This window comes from Chelon labrosus (assembly GCF_963514085.1).
Source record: "Chelon labrosus genome assembly, chromosome: 3".
Classification (NCBI taxonomy): domain Eukaryota; kingdom Metazoa; phylum Chordata; class Actinopteri; order Mugiliformes; family Mugilidae; genus Chelon; species Chelon labrosus.
In genome coordinates, this window is record NC_140339.1 from 27,911,466 (window position 1) to 27,935,424 (window position 23,959).

At 40.2% G+C, this 23,959-nt stretch overlaps 1 protein-coding gene across 1 annotated transcript; it reads left to right on the plus strand.

The window, feature by feature from the left end:
* On the plus strand, window positions 1-22,884 carry LOC311485486 (ADAMTS-like protein 3). The gene is made up of 14 exons (XM_084540917.1): window positions 1-94; window positions 892-1,102; window positions 2,564-2,743; window positions 2,965-3,118; window positions 3,665-4,414; window positions 4,874-5,114; window positions 8,645-8,769; window positions 10,690-10,803; window positions 11,803-12,057; window positions 13,873-14,056; window positions 18,325-18,529; window positions 18,628-18,731; window positions 21,035-21,249; window positions 21,805-22,884. Exons 1-14 carry the CDS (start codon window positions 57-59, stop codon window positions 21,903-21,905), a joined length of 2,877 nt encoding a protein of 958 aa, XP_084397043.1. The 5' UTR covers window positions 1-56; the 3' UTR covers window positions 21,906-22,884.
* Window positions 22,885-23,959: the final 1,075 nt, after the last annotated feature.

The window sequence follows — 23,959 nt, forward strand, 5'->3', positions numbered from 1 at the left end:
AGCAGGGTGAGGAGGTGGACGATTCTTTGTGTGATTCCCTCAGCAGGCCGTCAGTAATGATCCGCATCTGCAACCCTGACCCATGCCCCCCAAGGTAAGAGATCACTGAAGGTCACTGAAGTTGCCACCATAGTTAGGAGGTTGGACCATCTCTCTGTGCTCTGTATGACAAAGTTTAGTGTTAGTTCTTGTTCCAAGAATGATATGTGTGAATTGATTCAGACTCATTACCAATTTGAAAATGGATATCCAACAAATGATAAACTCTGGGCAGGTTGGTAGGGTCAAAATGGGTAGATTAGATACATAGAGTTTCCAAAGATATCTGCAGTCAGCTACAGGGGAAGAGAAAACAGGGTTAATATCACGCAGTAGTGCCACATTAATGCCTGGATATAAAGGGATGATTCGGGGTTACCAGAACCCAGCCTTACTGCAGATACACAAATTGGCAGGCGGTTCATTACTGGTCCTTGACAGGGCCCTGCTGTGTTCTTGAGTAAAAAGTGATCCCCTCTGATGACATAGTGAATGCAGCCTCGATTCACAACAGCGACATGTGTGCAAAGCAGTTTTTATTTGATGATGCACCAATAAATTGTGAATTATACCAGGAAATTCTAAAAGAAAATGTCAGAACATCTGTCAGTGAGCTGAATCTTAGTCATGCAGCAAGATGACGACTGTATGGTAACCACACTTAAAATTCAAGGGGAAAAGCTGGCTTTATGTTCACATGTGTAATGTTTTGTTTGAGGAAATAATTAATCATTCAGATCTTCTTGGAACCTGATCATAATGTGCCTTAAATAAATGTCCGTTATGAAAAGCTTTGCTCTCAATATTTATTTCTGTATTGTGTCTAAGCTGCTGCTCCATATCCCTCTGCAGGTGGGAGGTGACACCATGGACAGGCTGTTCTGCGTCCTGCGGCGTTGGAATACAGACCAGGAGCGTATTTTGCATGAGTCTGCTCTCCATTGACCAGCAGGATATTGTGACTGTTTCTGGAGACATGTGCAGCGATTTCAAACCTGCCATCCTACAACCGTGCAACCAGGTGGACTGTCCTCCGGTCTGGGAGACCGAACTATGGCAGCAAGTATGGATTTGTTGTTTGATGAGTGTGTCAATTCTTGGTGGAGAATATTAGTTTTATACTCTACTCCCACAGCCTAGTTACAGAAAACAGCCGCCTAGAATTGATGGCTGGTACCGGATAGCGCCAATACGTATGTGATCAAGTCCCCCACGATGGCATCATGAGTTTGTGATAACCCTAGCAGCTTGTGATGCAAGGTTTTATCTACCAGACATCAGTCCGGTGCAGCCCATATTAAGTTCATTCCATGCCATGAAAAGGTGTATTATTTTGCATAATTTAAACATTATACAACACAATGTGGGTGTGATTAATGGCACACAAGAAGTAAGAAATAACCCTTAAAAGAATGAAAATGCGTGGTAGAGCATCTGTGTAGCTCATCTGTTGTTGACAAGTCATACTGTGGGAAAGTATGATTCATTTAGTTACACAGTTGCCTACACAAACAACAGTATGCCATTACAAACTTTTATTCAATTCATGTTCTCTGTTCTCCCGCAGCAGTCTTTTCCTGTTCAGCCATATCTTCATCAGACATAAGCCATCACTTCCTCGGCATGCTTACTACACATACACACCTAACAGGCCACAGAGCTTGTCTACTTTGTACCTTGCACAATGGAAGCACAATGGAAGCACAATGGAAGCAATGTCTTGAATATTAATTTCTTCTCCATCCTCTTGTTTTTCACCATTGCTCTTCATCTATAGCATTAACTCCACTGGGGTATCCTTGGGACAAGTAACCATTCAGGAAGTACACAACATTGCGTTGTTTAGTGGTTACAGTGTCCATTATCCTGCACACTGTAAACTAAGTAAAATGAAACTAAACACTAAACTCTTAACCTTTTTAAACAGCTGTCAACTAGTGAGGCCTTAAGAAATAGAGAAATGTTCACCTTGAAACAGCCTTTGATCAGAAACATGCTTTGACAAAGCCTTTTAGGCTGTTATGTGCTCTGACTGTCTTTGTCCTTACACCACATAGTGAACAACATCAGCACTGAAAGAGAAATGTGATGTAATTCACACATAAGTAGAGATTTGTATACATGGAACTGGAGAGGAATATCACAATTCTCTTAATATGGACAATCCATCCCTCATTCTGAAAAGACAAGGATCCCCTTTGTCCCCCCAGAACTCCCTAATCTTCTTAACTCTAAACAAAGAGCAATAATTAAGAAGAAGAATTACTTTAATCTGAATTCAAAACTTTTCATTCTCTTTAATTCCTCTCATATTTCTCCTGACTGAAACATAGGTGGTCTTAATGGAAACTGTGCTGTATGATGTTTTGGTGTGTTAATCAAATCATAGTTGTTGCTGACATTCTTTTTTCCCCTTTTTAATGCACGGACCAGATGGTCATGCAACTATTGAGATATTCTACAATGGAAAAATGGTTAAACTCCTCCCCCCTAAGCTCTCAGTTCTTCTGCTTCCTTTCGCCAGTGTTCCCAGTCCTGTGGTGGGGGTGTCCAAGTGCGCGAGGTGTACTGTAAGCAGCTCCTGTCCACGGGGGCCTATAGAAGGCTGGAAGACGAACTCTGTAGTGGAACCAAACCTTCCACCAACAGACGTTGCAGCAACACTGACTGTCTGCCCTACATGGCAGGAGGAGAATGGGGAAAGGTGAGTACCAGGAGTGGAGAAATGAAAGAAATTATAAAGTAATGTCTTAAATTCAGCAACACATATTTTTAACAAACTCTTTATTTCATTTAAATCTCTTGACATATACAAAAACATTGGTTCTGAAAAAAACACTGGGGAAATAATTGCAGAATCGCCCGATATCATGGACAATTTCTCTGTCACAAACATTTCAGTACTAGTTTTGTTTCCCTCTGCAGTGCTCTGTGTCTTGTGGTTTGGGGATCCAGCACAGGGAGGCACAGTGTCACCAGTTGACGGCCACGGGCAACAAGGTGACACTGGCCAAAGAGCTATGCTCAGGTTTACCCTCCCCACCTCTCGTACGAACCTGCCGCATGATGGCGTGTCGCAGTAAGAACACACAAGCACTCACACACGGGGTTCATGGTATGACCGAGACAGGGTACATGCAGCCATCCATCATTAATGTTGACTAATTTGGGTTTTGGTAGGTGTCCATTTATTTTAAAAAGTCTCTGTGGGCTGTGTGTAAGATAAGACAAAAATATATGATAACATATATTTGGAATAAGAATTCTGACAAAAGAGTTTTCTGTGGAATTATGTGCTACACCTATTGAGTTTTATGATTTTAGTAAAAAGTTAATTTTGTAATAGAGCCTTTCTGAGTCATTTCGATGGGTATGGTTTTGACAGCCCTGAAAATATGAGATCCTAATGAGATTCCTGAATACCACAGTATAAATAGATATGTGTACATATACATATAGATAAATATAAAATGATAAGTTTAATGTTTAAACAACTAAATCTTTTTTACAGTAATGATGTAGTCCTTATTTTACTGACTTTCTGCTAGCTCAATAAAGAATACCATGTCATGAAAAACTTGAGACATTGCTGTACATCACTTAAAAGTACCCTCTGACTTTACAGAGCACAAAAAGGAAATGAGACCCAAAGGCCCTCACGAGGTTCTGGTAAATAACCAATTCAAGCAAACGGGGAGACATCCAGCAAAGGTTAAAGGCTACGACATGTCGATTAAACAGTGTCCAATGCTCATGGGTATACACCAGATCTACATTCAGACGCGCAAGGTGAAACGCCTCCACCTGACTGTTGGTGGACATGCTTACCTCCTTCCCAACACCTCTCTGGTCATCAAATGCCCTGTCAGAAGTTTCCCTAAAACCTACATCCGCTGGTTCAAAGATGGAAGCCCATTGCCTAGCTCCAAACATGTGGGAGTCACCCAGTCTGGCTCTCTAAAGATCCACTTTCTAGAGGCACAGGACATTGGGGTATACAAGTGTGTTGCTGGACCGGCCTCAGACATTTTCACCCTACAGCTGATAGGTATTGAAAGAAGGTCATCTGGCACAATGTCTACTGCCAGCCCTGGTCTTAAATGGATGGAGATGCTGCCTAGCTGCAGAAGTCACGCCTCATATGTACGTCACCTGATTTCTAGGATTAGGAACTTTGTGTCTCTGCTGCCCAGTGGTGAGCAGGATGCCTTCTTACAGCCACGGGTGGAGGAAAGGCTGATTAATATCACCATGCAGGCTGACAGAGGAGAGATCCAGCAGGTGCAGGCCTCAGAACTCATCTCTTCACTGCTAACCCACATGCCTGCTGCCCAGCTCTGGACCAGAAACACAAAGGGAGGAGGACAAGCTAAAGGTAAGTAAAAACGCAGCTGCCATACAGCGCAGCATGAGTCTATCAGAAGCAGTTCTAAGAATAATTATTTCTCCACCCACCTCTCTGATCCTTCCATTTATTTATTGTCAACAGTGATACAAGTATATGTCATCAATCACATATCTCAGTATGTGCTGACTGTGGGCAAGTAATGCAAAAAGGGTTTGGCTAATGGTCTTTTGAATAATGTTAATAACATTTTAACATTTCATTAGTGATTCATTAAAATAATGACATATCATTGTGCTTTTTAAAACTATCAATGGGAAAGAGAAAGTATCCTGTAATTACACTCATAAATAAGGTGCTTCCTGAATATTTGTTTTCCACACCATTCTCTAGAGACTGTTGAAGCGAAAATCCAAGGAGTTCAGTTTTCAGAAAACTTAAAGGAATAAAAGTTTCTCACATTGTGTTTGTATCTGAATTGTCTCACAGACAGATTGCCCAACTGGTCAGAGCATTCCTCAGTGAAAATGGTGGTAAACAGACCAGTGATAATCAGACAGCAGCACGCCCTTCCACTGACTCATCAGGAGAACATCAACATTAGTATCGGACACAACGCCCTCTTCACCAACGCCACTAAATCACTGACTATACTTTGTCCTGCCGAGGGCTTCCCCCCTCCCAAAACCAGCTGGACTAAAGATGGAGCTCCACTGCAATACACTGACAGGTAACATCATTTCTTTGCTTCCTGAACTTCTGGTACTGTGCAATCTTTATGAGGTAGTTTTATCATGATATCATGTTCATAAATAATATAATCCCATACAACAATTTCAGTGAATTTGGTTTCATGGAAATAGTCCAAATCAAAACATCATACTGTATTTCTAACAGGCTACCAGTGTCCTTGTGGGTCACTGTGTGTCTATTGTCAGCACATGTCAACCACTCTTTCCATGAAATCTCAAAAAATCTATTTAAATTTCTTGATAGGTTTCCAGGGAGGTATTGTTTCATCTAACTGCCTCTCTTTCAGGTCCTGGTATGGTGCAGGTCACACTATGATGGCATACTGGGTCACTTGAATTGCACACAGCTGTCATTAATGTTTTTTTTTTGTTTTTTTTCAGCAGTAACAACTCAAAGATGCATATTGTATCCGTAGAATGGAAAAGCAATTTTCTGTTCCCAGCATTTATCCATTTAGTGGGGTTTGTTGGGCAGTTGTGGAAGCTGTCAGTCAGAATCTGGTGCAAACTGAACAACTGAACCAAGACTGTACGTCTCACTTCACTTCCAAATAGACTCTGTGGTCTGAAAGCAACCCGTGTGTTTTTGGCATAAATCCAAAAGCATGGTGTTAAATCCATCTGTCTGTCATGATGTGTTAAAGTGATTCCCTTCTCTGTGTACCCTGTGTTATGTTACCACATGAGTGCAGGCATTCATTAATCAATGGATTTAAGACAGAGGTATTTTGCTGCAGTGTGTTTAAGTAGTTCCTTAATAAAAAGTGAGTGAAAGTAATCAAACAGTAATTATCCTCTCCACTCCAGTAATATAGCACTGGAAGGATTAGCTTTTCTCCCTGTGTTCTATTTAAAAAAAATCATTTTGACACCAGTGAAGATTTATGAACATCAGTTAAGTGCAGCTTGACTTACTGCCAGTCACTGTTATTTGAGTGTCAACTTAACTGCAGATATATTCTTGTACCGTAGCTCTAATCACATTAAATGGGAATTTGAATGGATGGGTGACTTGTCAGTGACTTACTCCTCATGTTTTTAATAATCCAGCGTCAGAGCTAAAGGCAACAGTCAACCACTATCCTTTAAGGTTGGTATTATTAATCCTTTACTTCAAAACTCTGCTCTAGACCAAGATGTATTAGCCAGCTATAGATGAACCCAGCCTTCCATTTATTTTAAAATGGTTCATGTTATGGTGTGGACAACTCGAAGGAAAGAACCCAGGTACGGGACTCAAGTGTTCAGGCTCAAGGACAGGACTAATGAAAACAAAGCTCAAGCGACGTTCCAAATAGACATAAAAGATCAGGAGGAGCTGGCTGGTGAAAAAGGCTGGAGCGTGGGCTGCACCTGGAGCAAACAAAGAAAAGCTGGTTATTCGGATTGGGCACGAAGGAAATAGCCTAAGCAACAATTGCTGGTTCTAGTGTAACTACCACAGGGGTAGACTGAAGAACTGGCAATGAGTGGGAGAGTGGAAAGTCCTCAAGTAGGGTTCAGCTTGATTGGATGATGAGGAGTGGGTGAGATGGCAGACCGGCCCCAGCATAACGACCAGCAACAGCTCAGCTCCACACACCTGAGGCAAAAAAAGAAACAGCCAAACAAACACGAAAGCGAACCAATAGAGATAGATGACAAGTCGCCTCTTAACATTTCAGTTATGTGACAACTGAAGTAGGAATGGTTTGTTTGAGGATTTTCAGTCAGTCTTTAGAGTTCATCACAGTATAGAAGCAGCACTGTTAAACTGACTAACAGTCTCCTTGTGGCTTTAGACACTCAACTTGTGTCCATACTGGTCCTGCTAGAACTTAGTCCTGTATTTGATACTATTGACCACAATATTAAGTTTTAGAGACTTGAAAGTGTGATCGGGATTTAAGAAACTGCATTGGACTGGTTTGAATCCTATCTCTCAGACAGATTCAAATCTGTCCTCAACTTAACTTACGTAACTTTCTACTTCAAAACCAAAGTCACTGTATTTGCCCTCAACACCTCAAAGATTCACTATATAATTTTATAGTTCCATATTGCAGGGAGAGCACTGAGGAGGATTAGCAAGAGAGATCATGTTTCTCCAATTGTAGCTTATCTTCACTGGCTTCCTGTAAAATCCAGAATATCTTCTTACATACAAGGCCCTTGAACGCATGGTTCCATCCTCTCTTAAAGACCTATGTGCTCTCAAAGTGCAGGCTTTGTGGTTCCTAGAGTTTCAAAATGGGAGGTACAGCCTCTGTCCGGGTACTCCAGCTTCCTCCCACCATCCAAAGAAATGCTCATTAGGTTCACTGGTGATTCTAAATTGGCCGTAGGTGTGAGTGTGAGTGTGAATGGTTGTCTGTGTCTCTGTGTTAGCCCTGCGATAGACTGGAGACCTGTCCAGTTTGTACCCCACCTCTCGCCCGATGACAGCTGGGATAGGCTCCAGCAGACCCCGTGACCCTTCACAGGAACAAGCGGTTACAGAAGATGAAGGAATGAATGAATGTTATTAAGATTTTAGCATGAATTCATCTGATTCCTTTTGTTGTTTTCCTGTCTTTTCTGTCTCTACCCAGCCAGCCTCATGCAGGGTTTTGTAGTTTTTCCTTGCCACTATCGCCTTAGTGTGTGCTCTGGTGTTTTCAGGCTCTGGGTTCTGTAAAGCGTCTTGAAACAATGTGGATATTCATGGATGCTGTTTTAAAATTGAACCGAATTGAATTTGAATTTGAATTATTTCCTTGGTCTGAGCCAAACTAGACGAGTATACATATTCACTGTACCTAGTCTGTGGAAAAAGAAATAATTCAAAATAGGTTTGTCATGCAGTTCGTGTTTGTAGTCCTGACCTTAGCTATTTAATTTAGTTTAGTTGTGATCATGGAGAAGTTTCAGTGAAATCAAAAGTCAACTATTTCAGATTAAAAACTGATTAAAAGTAAATAGTCTTGACATTCAGTATATGGACAAATCAGGTTACTGGTGTATAAGTGTTCATCAGCTGGTGTTTTCAGCTTGATTGATTTCCTTGAGCTATAATCCAGTAAAATGGGAGACTATTGTGATTTATTAACACTGCAGGAAGTGTACAAAGGAACTTGTCAATATTTGATACTATGGTTACATGACCAAGTCATCATCATTTTATTTTATTTTATTTTTTCCAGAATTGTTCAGAGAAGTTTATGCAAGACATTTCTAAGGTGTATACATATTTTAACAGCCTGTAGATGAAGACATTTTGAGTGGCATACAAGTGAATAGTGCTGTTGAGAGCTTCAGCCTGGTCTTATTGATACTGATATTGATGACCTTTTGAAAACAGAAACATCTTAACCTGTTGGATTGTAAAATATTATCCAAAATAATTTAGGAGTCCGAACAGAACAGAACCCATTACTGAACTTAAGCTGTCTCAAATTACAAAGCACATCTAGGGCATTTTAGGACCTAATCTACCTGTTGGGAAGAGCTGGAAAGAAAATAAAACATGTTTTCCTTTGTGTATCTGAAGGGTATTCTGGGATAGTGGTGGTCTTCACATCCTTCAGCCCAGAGCGTCTGATAGAGGCCAGTACAAGTGCAGAGCTGCCAATGCACATGGCTCAGACTCAGAGACATCTCAGCTACTTCTGCCAGGTGCGTCCTTTTTTAACACCCTAGTCTCAAGTGAAGTTGCAGTATTATGCACTTGAAAATTAGCTTGGATCCCCTGATTCATACACTTCTTTTTCAGGCCAGCAGTGTTTCATAAAAAGTCAGCTTGTAGCACTGTGACATAGATGATCAACACAATCAGCCAGTGTGGGAGTAAAGACAGCTACGTTCCATTGTGTTGGCATTGAAGTAAAGAATTTGATTATTCAAACAAAAGATGGTTTCAGGGAAAAATACTATGAAATGTTTCTATGTTAGAACAAGATGGATGTTGTGGTTAAAATTAAAGTGCTGAGACTATCATTATCAATGGCTACATGAACGATAAAATTGCCTACAATAATTACTTTTTGGTACTGAGCACCTGGAGAAGTCTGAAAAACTCAGTCAAAGAAGTGAGCTGATCATGTACAGTACAATAACAAATGGGGCAGTTTTATTCTGTATTCCAGTATAAATGTTCAGAGCCACTAGCCATCATAGTGTCATGGGGGAATAATTCAGAGCATGTGGTGATTTTGGGCCACAACTTGAGGGTCACAGTTGGGGCAAAAGTCAGTGTACGCCCTGGTGCCAACCTTACTCTGGACCGCCCTGTCGTTGGTAAGACACAAGATTGTATGTTGTAACTTCGAGACCCAATGATCCAAATTTCGTTGAGGTATTGCGGAATTCTCCTGCTGCCCTAGCAAATTTAAGAATTTTAAAATCTCAAAAAGCTGCAAACCACGTCAGTTCTAAATATGAGTATGAAAAAGCAGTTTTATGTATGAGTTTGATGTCTGCCCAGTGCAGTCTATTGACTGAGCAGCAGTGTAGTACTAAATACCACCCACCAATTATACTGTATGTCGTGTTGCTGTGCACATCAAACTGACAATGGATTATCCAGTGAATACACAACTAAGCCCATGTATCAGGAAAAATAATCCAGTGTAGTGTATAGATGGCAAGTTTAAACGAACCAGTTAAAATTAATAACCCTTTGCTTAAGATTTGGTGTGTAGCTGGTTGCAGTACATTAAAAATGACCTATCTTTCATAAGCCCTTGTCTTTGGACACAGTTTTGATTGTCTAATTCCCCCCGCCCAAAAAATGGGAAGGACCAAACAGTAGAGCACACAGAGGGACCAAAGGCAGGATGAAAAATCAATCTGATTAAATTCAATAAAAGGCACTTCAGAGTAGGATACTTCCAACATAGAGAACACAGTATGAATCCAAAGAGTCCAACGAACGATGAACAGATGAAAACAGTTACCAGGAAATGTAAAATCCAAAAGAAGGTTAGGCTAGGTTACTTAAAAACACTGGAAGAGCACAGGGAAAAATGCAGGGAACCCAGCGGAGAACAAGTGGGGAGAAAAAGGCGAGTGACAAATGACAGAGAATGAGACTTACTGAAAGTCATAAAAAGGGAATAGAAAAGGTTCAGAACTCAGTATCATGACACAGCAGGCTGGTTATCCCACAAAGGTTTAGCACATTCAGAATTGTTGGTGTCCAAAGTTTGTGTTTTAAGCGATATTATAGCCCTGTATAGAAAGAAATACTTGTTTTGTTTGCTTTGTTCCTCAATCCAGGGACCTGTTATATAAATGATATGATTTCTTATTTAATATACATATTCAATATACATATTTAATATACATCATATCCTTATGGTTATGGTATTATCTTGTACTGTTCTAAATCCCTAATTTACTGGTTTACATTCACTAGCCATAAATTAGTTTATAATGCAGATTAGCATTAACATCCCTAACATCATTGAAGTCCATTGCCTCTTATTTTCTCCAGATCAACGGTGGGTTCACACATAAGTTACACATGACATACACACAGGTTTATGTTTGGCTGCCTTCACTTAGAGATCATTTTGGGTGTGTGTATGCATACAGGTGGAGAAAGCAGGGTTCTTCCGATGTCTCGAGAGCTGAACAGGAGAAGGGTCCTCATGGCGTCGCACCGTGGAACAAGTGTCTTCATTAAACCTGGAGACATTCTGCGTATAGGTACACATGTATACACTGTCTGTCATTACATTTTCACACAGTGGCACTGTGAACTAAATTACATTCGCCTCTGTTGTGCTGTCCTAGAAACACAAGGTTTCAGAAACTCTTTTGCAAGTGCAACAGAGGGCTAACTGTCTATGAATAGAGGAAGTTAACATTTGTTTTTGTACACATTAAATGATTCAACTGAGTCTCAAATGGGTGACTTTACAGCAGCATTGTCAGGACATGTTCTGCCGTTTTAAATTAACAAATGGATCGTATTAAGCACTGATGGAGTAAATTACAATCAATATTACATTTACAGCTCAAAAACACATTTAAGGTTGCTGCCCTCTTTAATGTGAGAAACGTGGCAATAAAACATTTCATGAATTTAATGAAAAAATTGGAATGTTTCCAACTAAAAAGGAATAAAAGGATAATATAAAATTTAAATTGTGTGTGTGAGAGAGAGAAACTGGACAAGGACGAAGTATCACAACCAGCTGCTCTGAGAAGCAGGTGGACGTGGTGTTATGGCAGCACAAGTGACCTTTGAAAATGGCATTCTATTAATAAATCCAGAGGAATACACAATTAGCTTTGTTAACATGTTTCCTCCAATTATATGAGTAATCCTGTGCATTTGTGCAATAGGCGAGAGGTGCATCTGTGGATACAATGTCACACAAACAGCAACACAAGGCTCTAGTAAACTGGCTATGAACTGTGGTTAAAATGCATATTTACTGTAGCTCCTGCACATATAGGTTCTAGAATATTTCTCTGATGCCATAATTAAACTGATTTATTCATACATGCTAAGAGACATAATTTACGAATATGGTCACATCTTACACATTTGTAGGTTTTTGACTTTGAGATCACTACAATCCCAATTTTAATCTTTATATCTTTATATAATTAAATATATAATATTTAATTTCTCAAAATGGATGATCTTATGCTGTTCATGTCAACATGTACATTCGGTCTGATTGTGTCTTTAAACAGGTTGCCCGGTAGTTCCTGGTCATAAATTGCCTGTTCAGTGGGACTACAACAACCAGACCCTGAAGGAGATATCACGTCAGGTTCAAAGCCAGGATCCTGTCCCAAGTCAGGGTCTGCAGTACAAGATGCTCGTGGGAGGCCGTGTCCTTGAAGTCAGCACACTCCATGGGAAGTTTTCAGGCCGATACAAATGCCAGACCTCCATCAACAATACCAGGCAAATATTGTCAGCCTGGATATACGTTCACACTGAAGGTGAGCAAGTCTTGTGCGTCATAGTCTTATTTTCAAGTCTTACCGCTTAGCAGCTGGAATGGCAATACCCCCAGACAGTTAGCTCAGAATAACAAGACATGACACGTATAGCTGTAACTGCCAACAGTCACCTGGACATAAAAACTGCATGAATAGAACTGGTCAAATCTGATACAGACTGCATAAAATAAGGTTTAAAGGTTTTTACCCCACAGGTTAGAATTCTGCAAAGCATGTACAAGGTTGCATACACAAGGCGTTGGCCTTGTGTATGCAACCTTGTACATGCTTTGCATGCTGTGCAATACCATTCTAATCCATGTTTTGGATAAAGGAAACCAAGAAAATCAATGAGTATGTCTTCAAAATAGTAAAAACATATTCAATCTGTAACTACTCCTTCCTTGACACATGAACCTCAGCTGTGTGCTTACATCAGCAGAACAACAGAAAACACATCTACTGGCTTGATGGATATTTTTCGTGGTTTTGCATTACATAATAATATGAGTATTTATGAGCCCTCCCATAAGTTTTATGAAATATTTAGAGTGAATGGTACAATTTGTAGTTTGAACCTTGGGCTTAAACTTGAAATACATATTTCAAGGACTTGTGACTTACATTAGTTCATTAAAAAGTAGAAATGGACTATAGAACGAAAATTGAAACAGTCCTCTTTACTGAAATTGTGCCAGAACATTATTACTTATTAGAACTGAACAGGAACATTCTTCCAAGCTAAATTTATTTATTTTTCAAGACTTGAAATGATTTTTTTTGTACAGAGAATCTGTAAGGTAGAGATGGATAATTTAAATGTCTCAGCTCAGTATTCTGTATTAGAGCTTTCCATACAGTAACTCAGTACATTGTTTCAGTTTTTCATGTATTATACACTGCCTGGCCAAAAGAAAAGTGGTCACCCAAAATAAGTCACATACTCTAATATTTTGTTGGGTGGTCTTTAACTTTGATTGCAGCACGCATTCGCTGTGGCATTGTTTCGATAATCTTCTGCAATGTCACTGTCAGATTTATTTCCATCCAGTGTTGCATTAATTTTTCATCAAGATGATGATGGACAGTCTGACCACTGCTCAAAGCCTTCTCCAGCACATCCCAAAGATTCTCAGTGGGGTTAAGGTCTGGACTCTGTGGTGGCCAATCCATGTGTGAAAATGATGTCTCATGCTCCCTGAACCACTCTTTCACAGTTTGAGCCCCATGAATCCTGGCATTGTCATCTTGGAATATGCCTGTGCCATCAGGGAAGAAAAAATCCATTGATGGAATAACCTGGTTGTTCAGTATATTCAGGACCTCATTCTTTGGGCACATAATGTTGCTGAACCGAGACCTGGCCAACTGCAGCAGCACCAGATCATAGGTACCAGGTACTAGGCATGATGGGTACATCACTTCATCTGCCTCTCTTCTTACCCTGATGCCCCCATCACTCTGGAACAGGGTAAATCTGGACTCATCAGACCACATGACCTTCTTCCATTGCTCCAGAGTCCAATCTTTATGCTCCCTGTTTAAGAAATGAGAAGCTACTCATTGCATCAGCTGGGGTTAAATAAGTTGTTGCCAGCTGAAAGATACCCATGTGGTAATTATCCAATAGGAGGCTCATATCTATTTGCTTAGTTAAATCCAGGTAGCGACTTCTTTTTGGACCAGGCAGTGTACAACGTCCCCAACAGCTTTCGCAATCTATCATGTGCAGTTAGTTTAGCAAATCCATGGTAAAGTGGCTTGCTTCCAAAGGGGTTCTGAACTTTTTGGATTAATTTTATCTTGGGTTCACAGGGTTTGACTGGCGTTTTGGGGACTGGACCACTTGCAGTGCTTCGTGTGGGAAACAAGGAACTTGGCTGCGGAGGATCCGGTGTGTCACTCTGGATGGAAAGGATGTTCAGCCAACCATGTGTCAACACATACCCAAACCCATCACCTCCCCAGTCCCCTGTAACAGACAAGACTGCCCTCCCAGGTACACTTGATATAGACATTGGGCTGATCCATTTCTAGAAGCAGGTCATCTGATTCAAGCAGAACACATTACACTGACTGACTTCTATTTCACTATTCTGCTGTAAGCTTACATACCCAGGGAGCAGTAGTGTATTTTTTCCACACGCTGACTTTGGAACAGAGAGGGTAGGCTTCTAATGAATATGTGAAATCCAGTCTGATCACAACTGAAGTGTAAGTCTGTTCCCCTGCTGTTTTCAACCCTGCCAACCTGCCTTCAGCTATCACACCAACCTCTCACCCCCACTGTACTGTCTTCTCTCACTAATGTGACACCATTTAAAGACTGAAAGAATTTGCAAATACTGAAACCATGAGACATTTGAGAAGGGAGGTGTTAAAAAGTATTCAAGTAATGACGCTGTGACGAAATCCAAACATTTTTTATGATTTTGCAAGACAGAGGAAGAAACCCACATATACAGGAAAATGTTATAGTCTGACACAGCAGTATATACAATGTACAGTAGCTTTCTCTGTGTTTTCAGTCTGTCAGCAACAATAGTTAAATACTATACTTTTCTGACCTTTTTCTGCACATATCAAGAAAACACGGTCAACTAATTGGACATGAGATTCAGCATGATGAGTTGCAGTAATTTCAGTGACATATCTTGTAATATTGCAGAACAATCTTCTAGAGAATGAGTTTTATGAAAGCTGTTCAATTATCCGAGATAAGTATCGATTGGCAAATTCTTGCTTTTGATGTGGGGACTATAGGAACTGCACAGATTAATTTGTTCATTGTCTCGTATTGATGTGTAGTGGAAAGTCTCCCAACCCAGCGAGAGAAAACCCCAGCTTCTCCAGGCTTGTCTCTCTTTTTCTTTTTCTCTTCTCCCTATTCTCCCTTTGAGACTTTCTTGAACTTTTCAGCAGCATGCGGTTTGTTGGCCATGAATGTACAGCTAACCAAGAGTTAGCAAAGTAGCAACCTGTTTCCTCCAACCCCCATTGTCACAACATAGAATGGAAAGAGTGTATTCATCATCAAATCTGTAACACTCCCCTACTGACAACAAGAGACGGGCTAAATTAGCTTTACACCAACAAACAACACCGATTATCTTATGACAATTCAATGCTCTGCTGGGAAACTTTTGGACCCAGCATTCATGTGGATGTTACTTGACATGTACCCCCCAACGGTTTAGAAACAACTCAAACAACATGAAGAACAGCACAAGGTGTTGACCTGGCCTCCAAATTCACTAGATCCCAAACTGATCAAGTATCTGTGGGATGATCCACAGAGGCCCCTCCCCTCAACCCATAGGACCCAAAGGCCCCCACTAACACTCTGTTACCAGACACCACAGGACACCCTCAGAAGGCCCATGTCCATTCTCTGGTGAGTCACAACTGTTTTGGAGGCACAAGGGAGACCTACACAATATTAGGAAGGTGGTCATAATGGTATGGCTGATTGTGTATTTTCCTCTCAGTTACTGGTAACTAACTGAGAAGACAGCTTAAATAGTAATTGTGTACATATAGATTACCAAAGATTCATCAACTATTGTCACTATATATGTACTGATTTGATTTGTGAGTATTATTGTTGTGACTTTGCAAAGAGAAGTTAGTGGTTATATGGGTTCGCCACACCGCTTCGTTGATGAGTGAGTTCTGTCTCATCAACACTCATTGTACACTAACAAATGTTTCTTAAATCCCGTCACCTCAGGATCACAGATCCAGGCTCTGACTCAAATACAGGTGTATTTATGTACATGTGTTTATGACCATCATGTTGACACATAGAGGCAGAATTAGGCCAGAAACATTCTTTGTGGTGTGCTCCTAACATACACATATACACTCACACACACACCTACGCTCTCTTCCACATATACCCTTTACCAAAATGCCATAAAGAAAAAAAAAAAAATCTTCACCATTACAAAGGGTCACACAACAAATAGATGCCCACACCAAATTATCACTAGTGAATTATAAGCCCAATCATGACATAACTCCCCACCTCACAGTTTTCATGGGCCTTTGCTCACCTCACCTCAGTTTTTGTTTCTGCAGTGGCTTTCAATTCTGACATGTACTCAGTTGTGGCCACTCGTAAAAGCTCTTCACACGTGTGTGCACATGTTTTGACTTCACTTGTTTCAGTGTAGAAAAAATTGATTCACAGTTGATCCAAACATTGACATTAACTTCAAATGCAGCCCATTTGACACTATCTGTGGGCACGATTTCCGTCTCCCAAAACACATTCATGTCTGTCATCATCAGAATGTTCAGTTATCTCCAACGAGTATGCTTCTTTATCTGCCACCAAAGGGGCTTTCAGGCAGTCTGATTCAGCGCTGAAAGGGCTGATAAGAAATGTAATCTGTGCCTGTTGATGTTTCAGGTCACAAAATGTCTCCTCAAAACTCTGCCGCAGATTTTCAACCGGTGTTGCATAGCATAGAGTTCTCCTCTAGAGACTTCAGCTACTTCTCAGCACGATTAACAGTGCGTGAGCTCTCCTTTTTGGAAATGGTCTGGAAGACCTTTTCGTTTGTTAACAAAATTTAAAAACAGTATTTTTTAGCTTCTCTTGCGGATGTAAATTTAATTTATTCAGATTTTGCAAAATGTCAGCTGGAAAACCCAGATGTAAAATCCCCTTCGGGTCACTTGGGTCACGGTTCACATGTTTCTGTTCCAGAAACCGCTTCACTGGACACAAAAGCAAAAAAATAAAAAATAAATAAAAAAATAGAAAATACAGAAAGGCAGTATCGGCTCTTAAAGTTCAGACACCAGGTTCTCTTCATGTATGATGCAGTGGAATGTCACATAATCTGGGATAATGTTATCACCTATCTACAGCCCTGGAAGGCCATCTGTAGATCCCAACACCGCTAGTGCACTGATTGTAGCTATTGTTAGCTTTGATGCGAAGTGCAAAGATGACTTCTCAGCAACACACATGACTGTCTCTCGATGTAATGGTCGGACAGCACAACGGCCAGCACTTCTTCTTTGTTTAATCTTCCGACACAGACTGTGCAAAAACCTCCAGCAGGGGTTTGTCTTGACTGTACGTGACTCATCAAAAGCGATGCTGAAATAGTAGCATTTCTCAAGATCTGCTTATAACTGTGTTTCAAGTAAGTGGCTGAAATCCATTACTCTCATTAGGCTGACACAGAATGCTTCAGACTGTAGCTTTTGAGAATTAAGATTAAAACAATATTTTAACGCACTACCCCATACATTCCCTATTTACTGTATGGTTTTCTAGCTTGAGCAATGTTCCATGCCAGGTGATATATACCAATGTGACTGTTTCAGAATGCCTATTTTTAAAAAAAAGAGTTTAAATTGAGTTTGTTTCAACGGTTTACCTTGTGTTTGTGAAGTTCCTCCCTTTTGGGAAACTGCTGGGTCATGTTAGCATGGCATGAAGTAAGATGGCGCTCCAGGTTTGAAGCTTTCAAATGCAAAACAGTGAAGTATGGCATTTCATTCATAAAGGTTTTCCATTTCATTCAACAAAAAACACACAATGTATCCCATTCAGGTAGAAATGTTCTGTGCTCCTCCTCATATTTACTCTTAGCTTTGTTTGTCCTTGCCATGGAGATCCAGCTATTCAGATTAAATTCAAAAACACTTTTATTTATCCCTGACGGGCAAATCACACAGGTCATTAAAAAAAAAAAAAAAAAAAAAAACACATACAAAATCAAATGACATGGGAGGCATTGTGCACCGCGACTGACAAAGGGCTCAGTGCCAAAGTGCTATGTGCAGTCTAGTTTTGGAGAGGAAACTGTCTATTGAGGGACAGAACATCAATATGATGCTGGAGCAGGGAGAGGTCAGAGTTCAGGAGCTGGATGAGAGCTAGCCTGGCTAAAAATGTCTGCATAGGGGTAATTATGTTTGAGCTGCTTGCATGCACAACTTCCAATATTAGGAAATTTCTATTAATTCCTATTTTACAATAAATTACTCTGCAATATTGGCAACTTTATTTTGCAGTGTAGCCACATATCCACATGCATTTTGATCACAAATCTGTTTTTAAAATTAAAAAATCTGTGTTTAACTTTATTATGCTGTTCTGCCACCCTCAGAAAACAGATTTTTTAAACATTGTTGGATGTAATAAAATTTTAGTTTATATCTCTTTAAAAGCTTTTTCAAGCAGAGCTGTTTCTCATTTAGAACACTTATTGATGCGTATTTGTTGTTTCCTTGTCATCATTGTAGATGGTCAGTGTCAGAGTGGTCTAAATGCTCATCCTCATGTGGGGGTGGCTGGAAACAAAGACAGGTCTCCTGTCAGCAGCTGGATGCCAGGGGCGCAGTGAGGACTCTCACAGCAGCTGCCTGTGAGGGGATAAGCCGACCCACAGACACGGAGCAGTGCTCTGGCAACAACTGTCCTATCTGGGTAACCAGCCCATGGGGAAAGGTAGACTCAGACACTGACACAAATGTGTGACATGGTACATGTTGAAATAAAATCTAAAAGATGTTGTCAATTGTGAACGTTCCATTACTCAATTGCAGTGCTCAGGGAGGTGTTTGGGTCCCACTACCACCGTACAGAAGAGATCTGTCATCTGCCAACATGCTAATGGATCCTTCTACACAGACTGTGATCTCAGGAACAGGTAGGTTCTGTTTAGTCCAGTTTACCATCAGAGCTGTGAGTACGTATTATATATTGGCTACTTTAACAAAATCAAAATTATAGCTGGCTAAAAAAAATAGTTTTCTCAACTTTGGAAATGAAGCAATTTTAGGAGTTGAAGAGTTGAAAAGAGGACTCTGTTAAGCCGCTGGAAAAGTCTTAGAGTTGGGACTTTGCAAATCTCTCTCTCTTTCTTTGAAATGAACTGTCTGCCTAAACCTGTGCTGGAACAGTAATTCCAGTGAGCCGTGAGCAACTGTTTAAATATCTTCAGTGTGTGCTTTGCCTGCATTGTTGAAACCGTGTGTAGCGGTGCTCTGACAAAAGCTGAGTCACAGACATTTGGCTCGGCCTACATCTTGTGCAGCAGTCCCACCAATACCATCCCTCATGCATGTTTAAATCACCGTATTGTTTACAGTATCAGTCGCCACTTCATTACGAACGCCTGTTAGATATAATTTAGTCTTTCACCAAGGTCAGTAATAATTGAAAGGTAAACCCCAAGTAATATACGGTATACACAGTAGTCAGAAGCGTGTGCACAACTTCTTGTTTCATGGTTTTCCTTTATTATTTTATTAAACTATAACATGCAGTTTGTAGTAAACTGAACATAATATGTTTTATATTATAGATTCTTCATAGTAGTCTCCTTTTGGTTTGATGACTGCTTTGAACACTCCTATTATTCTCTCAATCGACTTCTTGAAGGAGTTCCCAGGGGTGTTGAGAACTTGTTGGCTGATTTCACTCTCCAGTCCCACTCATTCCATTGCAACTGGGTTTGAGTCAAGTGATTGTGTAGGTCAGGTCATCTGACGCAACTCTCCATCACTCCCCTTCTTGGTTAAATGCAGCTTACATACTGTATCTTGGAGGTGTGTTTTCTGAGTCATTGCGCTGAGAATAGGAATGGGAAAGATCGGGAAAAAGAAGTGGTGATTGCAAAGTTAGGAGCGGCGTTAGTTAAGAAGAGGATGGCTATTTCTGTGCTCGGATGTGAAGTTCTATCCTGTGTTTGTTGAGCCCTTCCTTCCTTCTTTCTTGGATTTATTTCAGAAGCTGATAACTGTAGTTCCTTTCAGCTCCCTTCATTTATTCTTTACCAGAGTTTGTAGTGCTCAAATTAAGCAACAATTGGTCTCGATATGTTTTTTTTTTTTTAAGCTTCTCTTGTGCCAAGGCCGGGCAGTTGGTGGAATGTAATTCTGTCAACAGTATGAGATACGTGAGAAAATTTAATTGTCCAATATGCCGCGGCACAGGATGTCTAAGTGTGTCTCTTTCATTCCTTTTCTGTGCATTCCTTTTTTTGTTTTTTTTTGATGTTCACTTGAGTGGTGAGGGCTTTTACAGCTTTTTTAAAATTGTTGTTTTTGCATTGCACTGATATGATTTGTACTTCAGAAAACTCAAGGCTGAATTTCAAGTCGTTGAGGTCTACGTACAGTAACGACGCTCCAAAACAGACCTCAATGTTGAGCTCAAATTCCGTAGCATTTGTCTCTGTGGGCCAGTCTCTTCTTGGCTGTTTCTCGCTGGCTTCGGCTACCATGATGTTTTTGTTGTAAAAGCAGTCGGTGATGAAGGCGCACAGATATTCCAGAGTTGATTACAGTGGATGATCCAAAAGTTCAAGCCAGGCTCTGGTTTACCAGAGTTACTCTGTTAAACATGATTTTGTGTTTCGCAGCCAGTGAATTCCTGACATGCTTATCCCTTGTTTACTTCTCTGTTATTCATTTCTTTTCCAGTGTTCCAAAGTTTACAGAAGTTTTGACATAATATTTATCCCAGTACTTTCAATAATTCAGTCAAACCCAACACATCCTCTGTGTTCTCTTTCGACTGAAGTTCCTCATTAGTTTGTTTGTGTGCCACTTGTTTGGTAGAATGTTTTTGCTTTTCTTGACATTTTCTTCCTTATCGCCGCAGGAAAAACTGTCACAATCCACAAGAAAAGTATTTTCTTGTTTGTTTGTGACAGTTTTTTCTGTCATAGTGGCCTATTTAATACTCAACTCAATGCAAAGACTTACTCAATTCACCATCCTGAATTTAATATTGTTGCTAATAGGAGCCTATCATTTTTTTTTTCTCCAACTTTGACTGCAACTGTAACAGATAAACTCTAACCTCTTACTTACGGAACAAGGTGAAATAATAAAATGTTCCTTATCCTGCAAAGTGCACTGTGCAGCAAAGCATATGTCAGGAAACTTAAAAATAGTTTGGGGTGTAAATTGCACCTGTAACAGGCCTAACTCTGCTCTCTTTCAGGCCTGTATCGGTACGCAACTGTTCTTCAGACCTTTGTAATGTGTACTGGCGCCCTGGTGCGTGGCGGGCGTGCACAGTAGTCTGTGGGAGTGGGTTTCAGTCCCGCAGGGTGGACTGTGTTCACCGCAGGAGTGGCAGGACTCTGGCTGACCAGCACTGCGCTTGGTTAAAAAAGCCCTCTACCTGGCAGCACTGCAACACGGCCACATGTGAGAGTAAGTCTAAAACAGTAGAGGTAATGAGCCTACAGACGAGTACCCTACACAGCCACAAGCAAACGCTGTCAGAAAGTAAATTTTGTTATTGAAATTGGAATTTTTGCAGCTGTAAACTATGATTTTGCTTATCTGGCCGACCTACTATACACTGAAAGGTTTCTGCACCACATGTGCGTCAAGGCTGTCAATAGTGACTCCCCAGTTTGAATCACTGCCACGTAGATCTTTACCGCATTACTCTTTCCCCCTATATATCCTATCTTCCTCTACTGCGTCTGTTCAACAAAGGCTAACCGTTTTTATTTGATTACTATATTCTGTATTAAATAGTAGGCTGTCAAGTAACTAATAAAACAGAATTCAAATAAATAGTGGTATCCTTGGGTCAAAGGCTCACTATTAAATCTGCCTCTGACTTACCTAGTGCCAAATTACACAGGACTTTGTAGGAAATCTCCTTACATACAATTAAATAACTACAGGAAGTGTAAAACACTGTGTTGAACTTGTTGGTTATTTAGCGATTAAATCAAGTGTTTTGTTCCCATGCAGGTGAATGCAAGGACACCACCCAGTACTGCAGTGTGGTGAAGAGACTACAGCTGTGCCATTTGGATCCATACAAAAATAAATGCTGTGGGTCCTGCTCGTAGGACATGGACTCCACCTAGTGGCAGCGAGGAGCTATAACCACCTAGTAGTAAAATACTGTACATGGACTGGAGGGGACTGAGTGAGTCATCACCTCAGTCACCTCAAAAGGACATCATCTGTGAGTGGACGATTTGAGAACTGCACACATGTAAACTGGACAAGCTTCATTCTGACTGTTTGACTTCCCCAAAGGAAATTAAATAGAGGGCGAAAGGATGGAATGGCTTTATTTTCTGATTTGGTCTCAGCATCCTGATATAAAGACAGGTGTTCACTATGTGGATCAAATACCGTTTTTGGACTTTGCTAAAAAACAAAAAAACAAACAGAATATTTAGTTTCCAGTGGGATTCAAAACAGGTGGCCTGGCCGTATAGGGATATATATTCATTTTGTTTATTGTAAAGCGTGCCCCACTGGTTTCTCATAAACAACACGCAATACTGATGTATTGGTTTGCCAGTATTCATTTTTAATATTTATAGGGCAAAAGTGTCATCCACTGCTGATCTGATTTTTATATACACAGCTACATAAAAACTGACAGGAAACCTTGTGGTTATAATTTTGTTTCTTTATTTCATCTTTATTTATAGTGCTGATTTTACAGTATTTCTACCCCTCAGAATATTCTGCATTTCTACATAAAAATGACTCAAAACATCAGTAGATTTTAGACAAAGAAATCAAACAAATGAAACCGGAAAAAAAAAATTAATAATAATAATAATTTACATTACATTTTTATAAAATCAAGAAAAGGAAATTCCACTTTATCAAAGCTTGGGTCTATTTTCTTGTAGTTGTGATCATTTCTTCCCAAAGTAATTGTTTGGCTTTGGGGGTTTACTGCAGCAGTGATATTTTGACAAAGAAAAAGCTAACTTCTGCCTAATCAACTCAGATGTTAGAGGGTAATTACCAGCCTGATAACAATGACTCACTGATGGTACTGAACCTGCTCGAAACAATTTCGGCTGCACCACTACCAAATCTGATGGAACAGAAATAAAGTATTAACAGTTAATTGCTCGATCTACTTTGGTCCTAGTAGTAGTAGTAGTAGTAGACATTTTCAGTGAAAATGCCAAAAATGGTGCCAGTTACAGTATGTCTTTATACCAAATATGGACTGGTGATATGTGATTCAATTTCAAAGGCTTTTCCATCATCTTGATTAGTTTAAACGTTTGGTAGTGACACTGGATTCTCGTTGTTCTTTGGCAGGACAGTGATCCATTTTGAAGACACAAGCCCACAGATACATTACCACAAGACCAGTTTTTGTCTTTTTTTATGTTTAAAATGTGTATAGATATTTAAAAAAAAAAAAAAATACAGCAAATTTCCATGCTGACTTTTATTTAGTGTTCAGTGGTATTTTTTTGTTGTTGCTGTGTTTTTGAAGACCTGATTCTAAGACACTGGCATGGCAATTGTGGGGTGGTTAGGAAAAGTATTTTTTATGACAACTAGAATACATTTTAAGGATCGGTCAAGAGGCTTATGTTAGGGACCGGACCCCATTCAACCAGGAGAAGCCCCAAACCATAATGTGGAAGAGGAGTAAAGAACGAGAAAGGAGAGAAGTGTGATCAATTTGAGAATTCTGGAGACTCTCTGACCTCCAAGGCAAATGTGTTTGGGGTCGGACATCCAAGACACTTTAAGTGGGTTTAAGTGAAGCGGTGGATGAGGGATTACAAGCCAGTGACAGAAAAGGTCTCAAAATTCTAAGGACGCAGTGTTTAGAGTTTGAAAATAACCACTGAAACAAAGACAGGAACAGTGTGTCAAAACTGTTATCATCTACGTATACTTATACCCTTTAAATGGACTGAGCTGAAGAGTAATTACAACCTGGAGTCAACTGTAACACACCCATCACCCTTAATTCACTACATTAAAATACAGAATGTTATTTGCATTGACACTGAACTTTGGCACAAGCTGTGTGCTGCTGAAGCCTTCCATATGGATATGATTCTTGGGGGAAGGGGGGTGGTACTCTGCTGATGAAACCCGCAGAATCAAGTCTGTTTAATTTTATAAT

What these genes read in the sequence shown, in the direction of transcription:
- LOC311485486 (XM_084540917.1), top strand. Translation starts at nt 57, where the DNA reads ATGATCCGCATCTGCAACCCTGACCCATGCCCCCCAAG. An exon ending in CCGCATGATGGCGTGTCGCA is followed by an intron (nt 3,119 to 3,664) that starts GTAAGAACACAC and finishes CTGACTTTACAG; the next exon opens with AGCACAAAAAGGAAATGAGA. An exon ending in TAACCAGCCCATGGGGAAAG is followed by an intron (nt 18,530 to 18,627) that starts GTAGACTCAGAC and finishes ACTCAATTGCAG; the next exon opens with TGCTCAGGGAGGTGTTTGGG.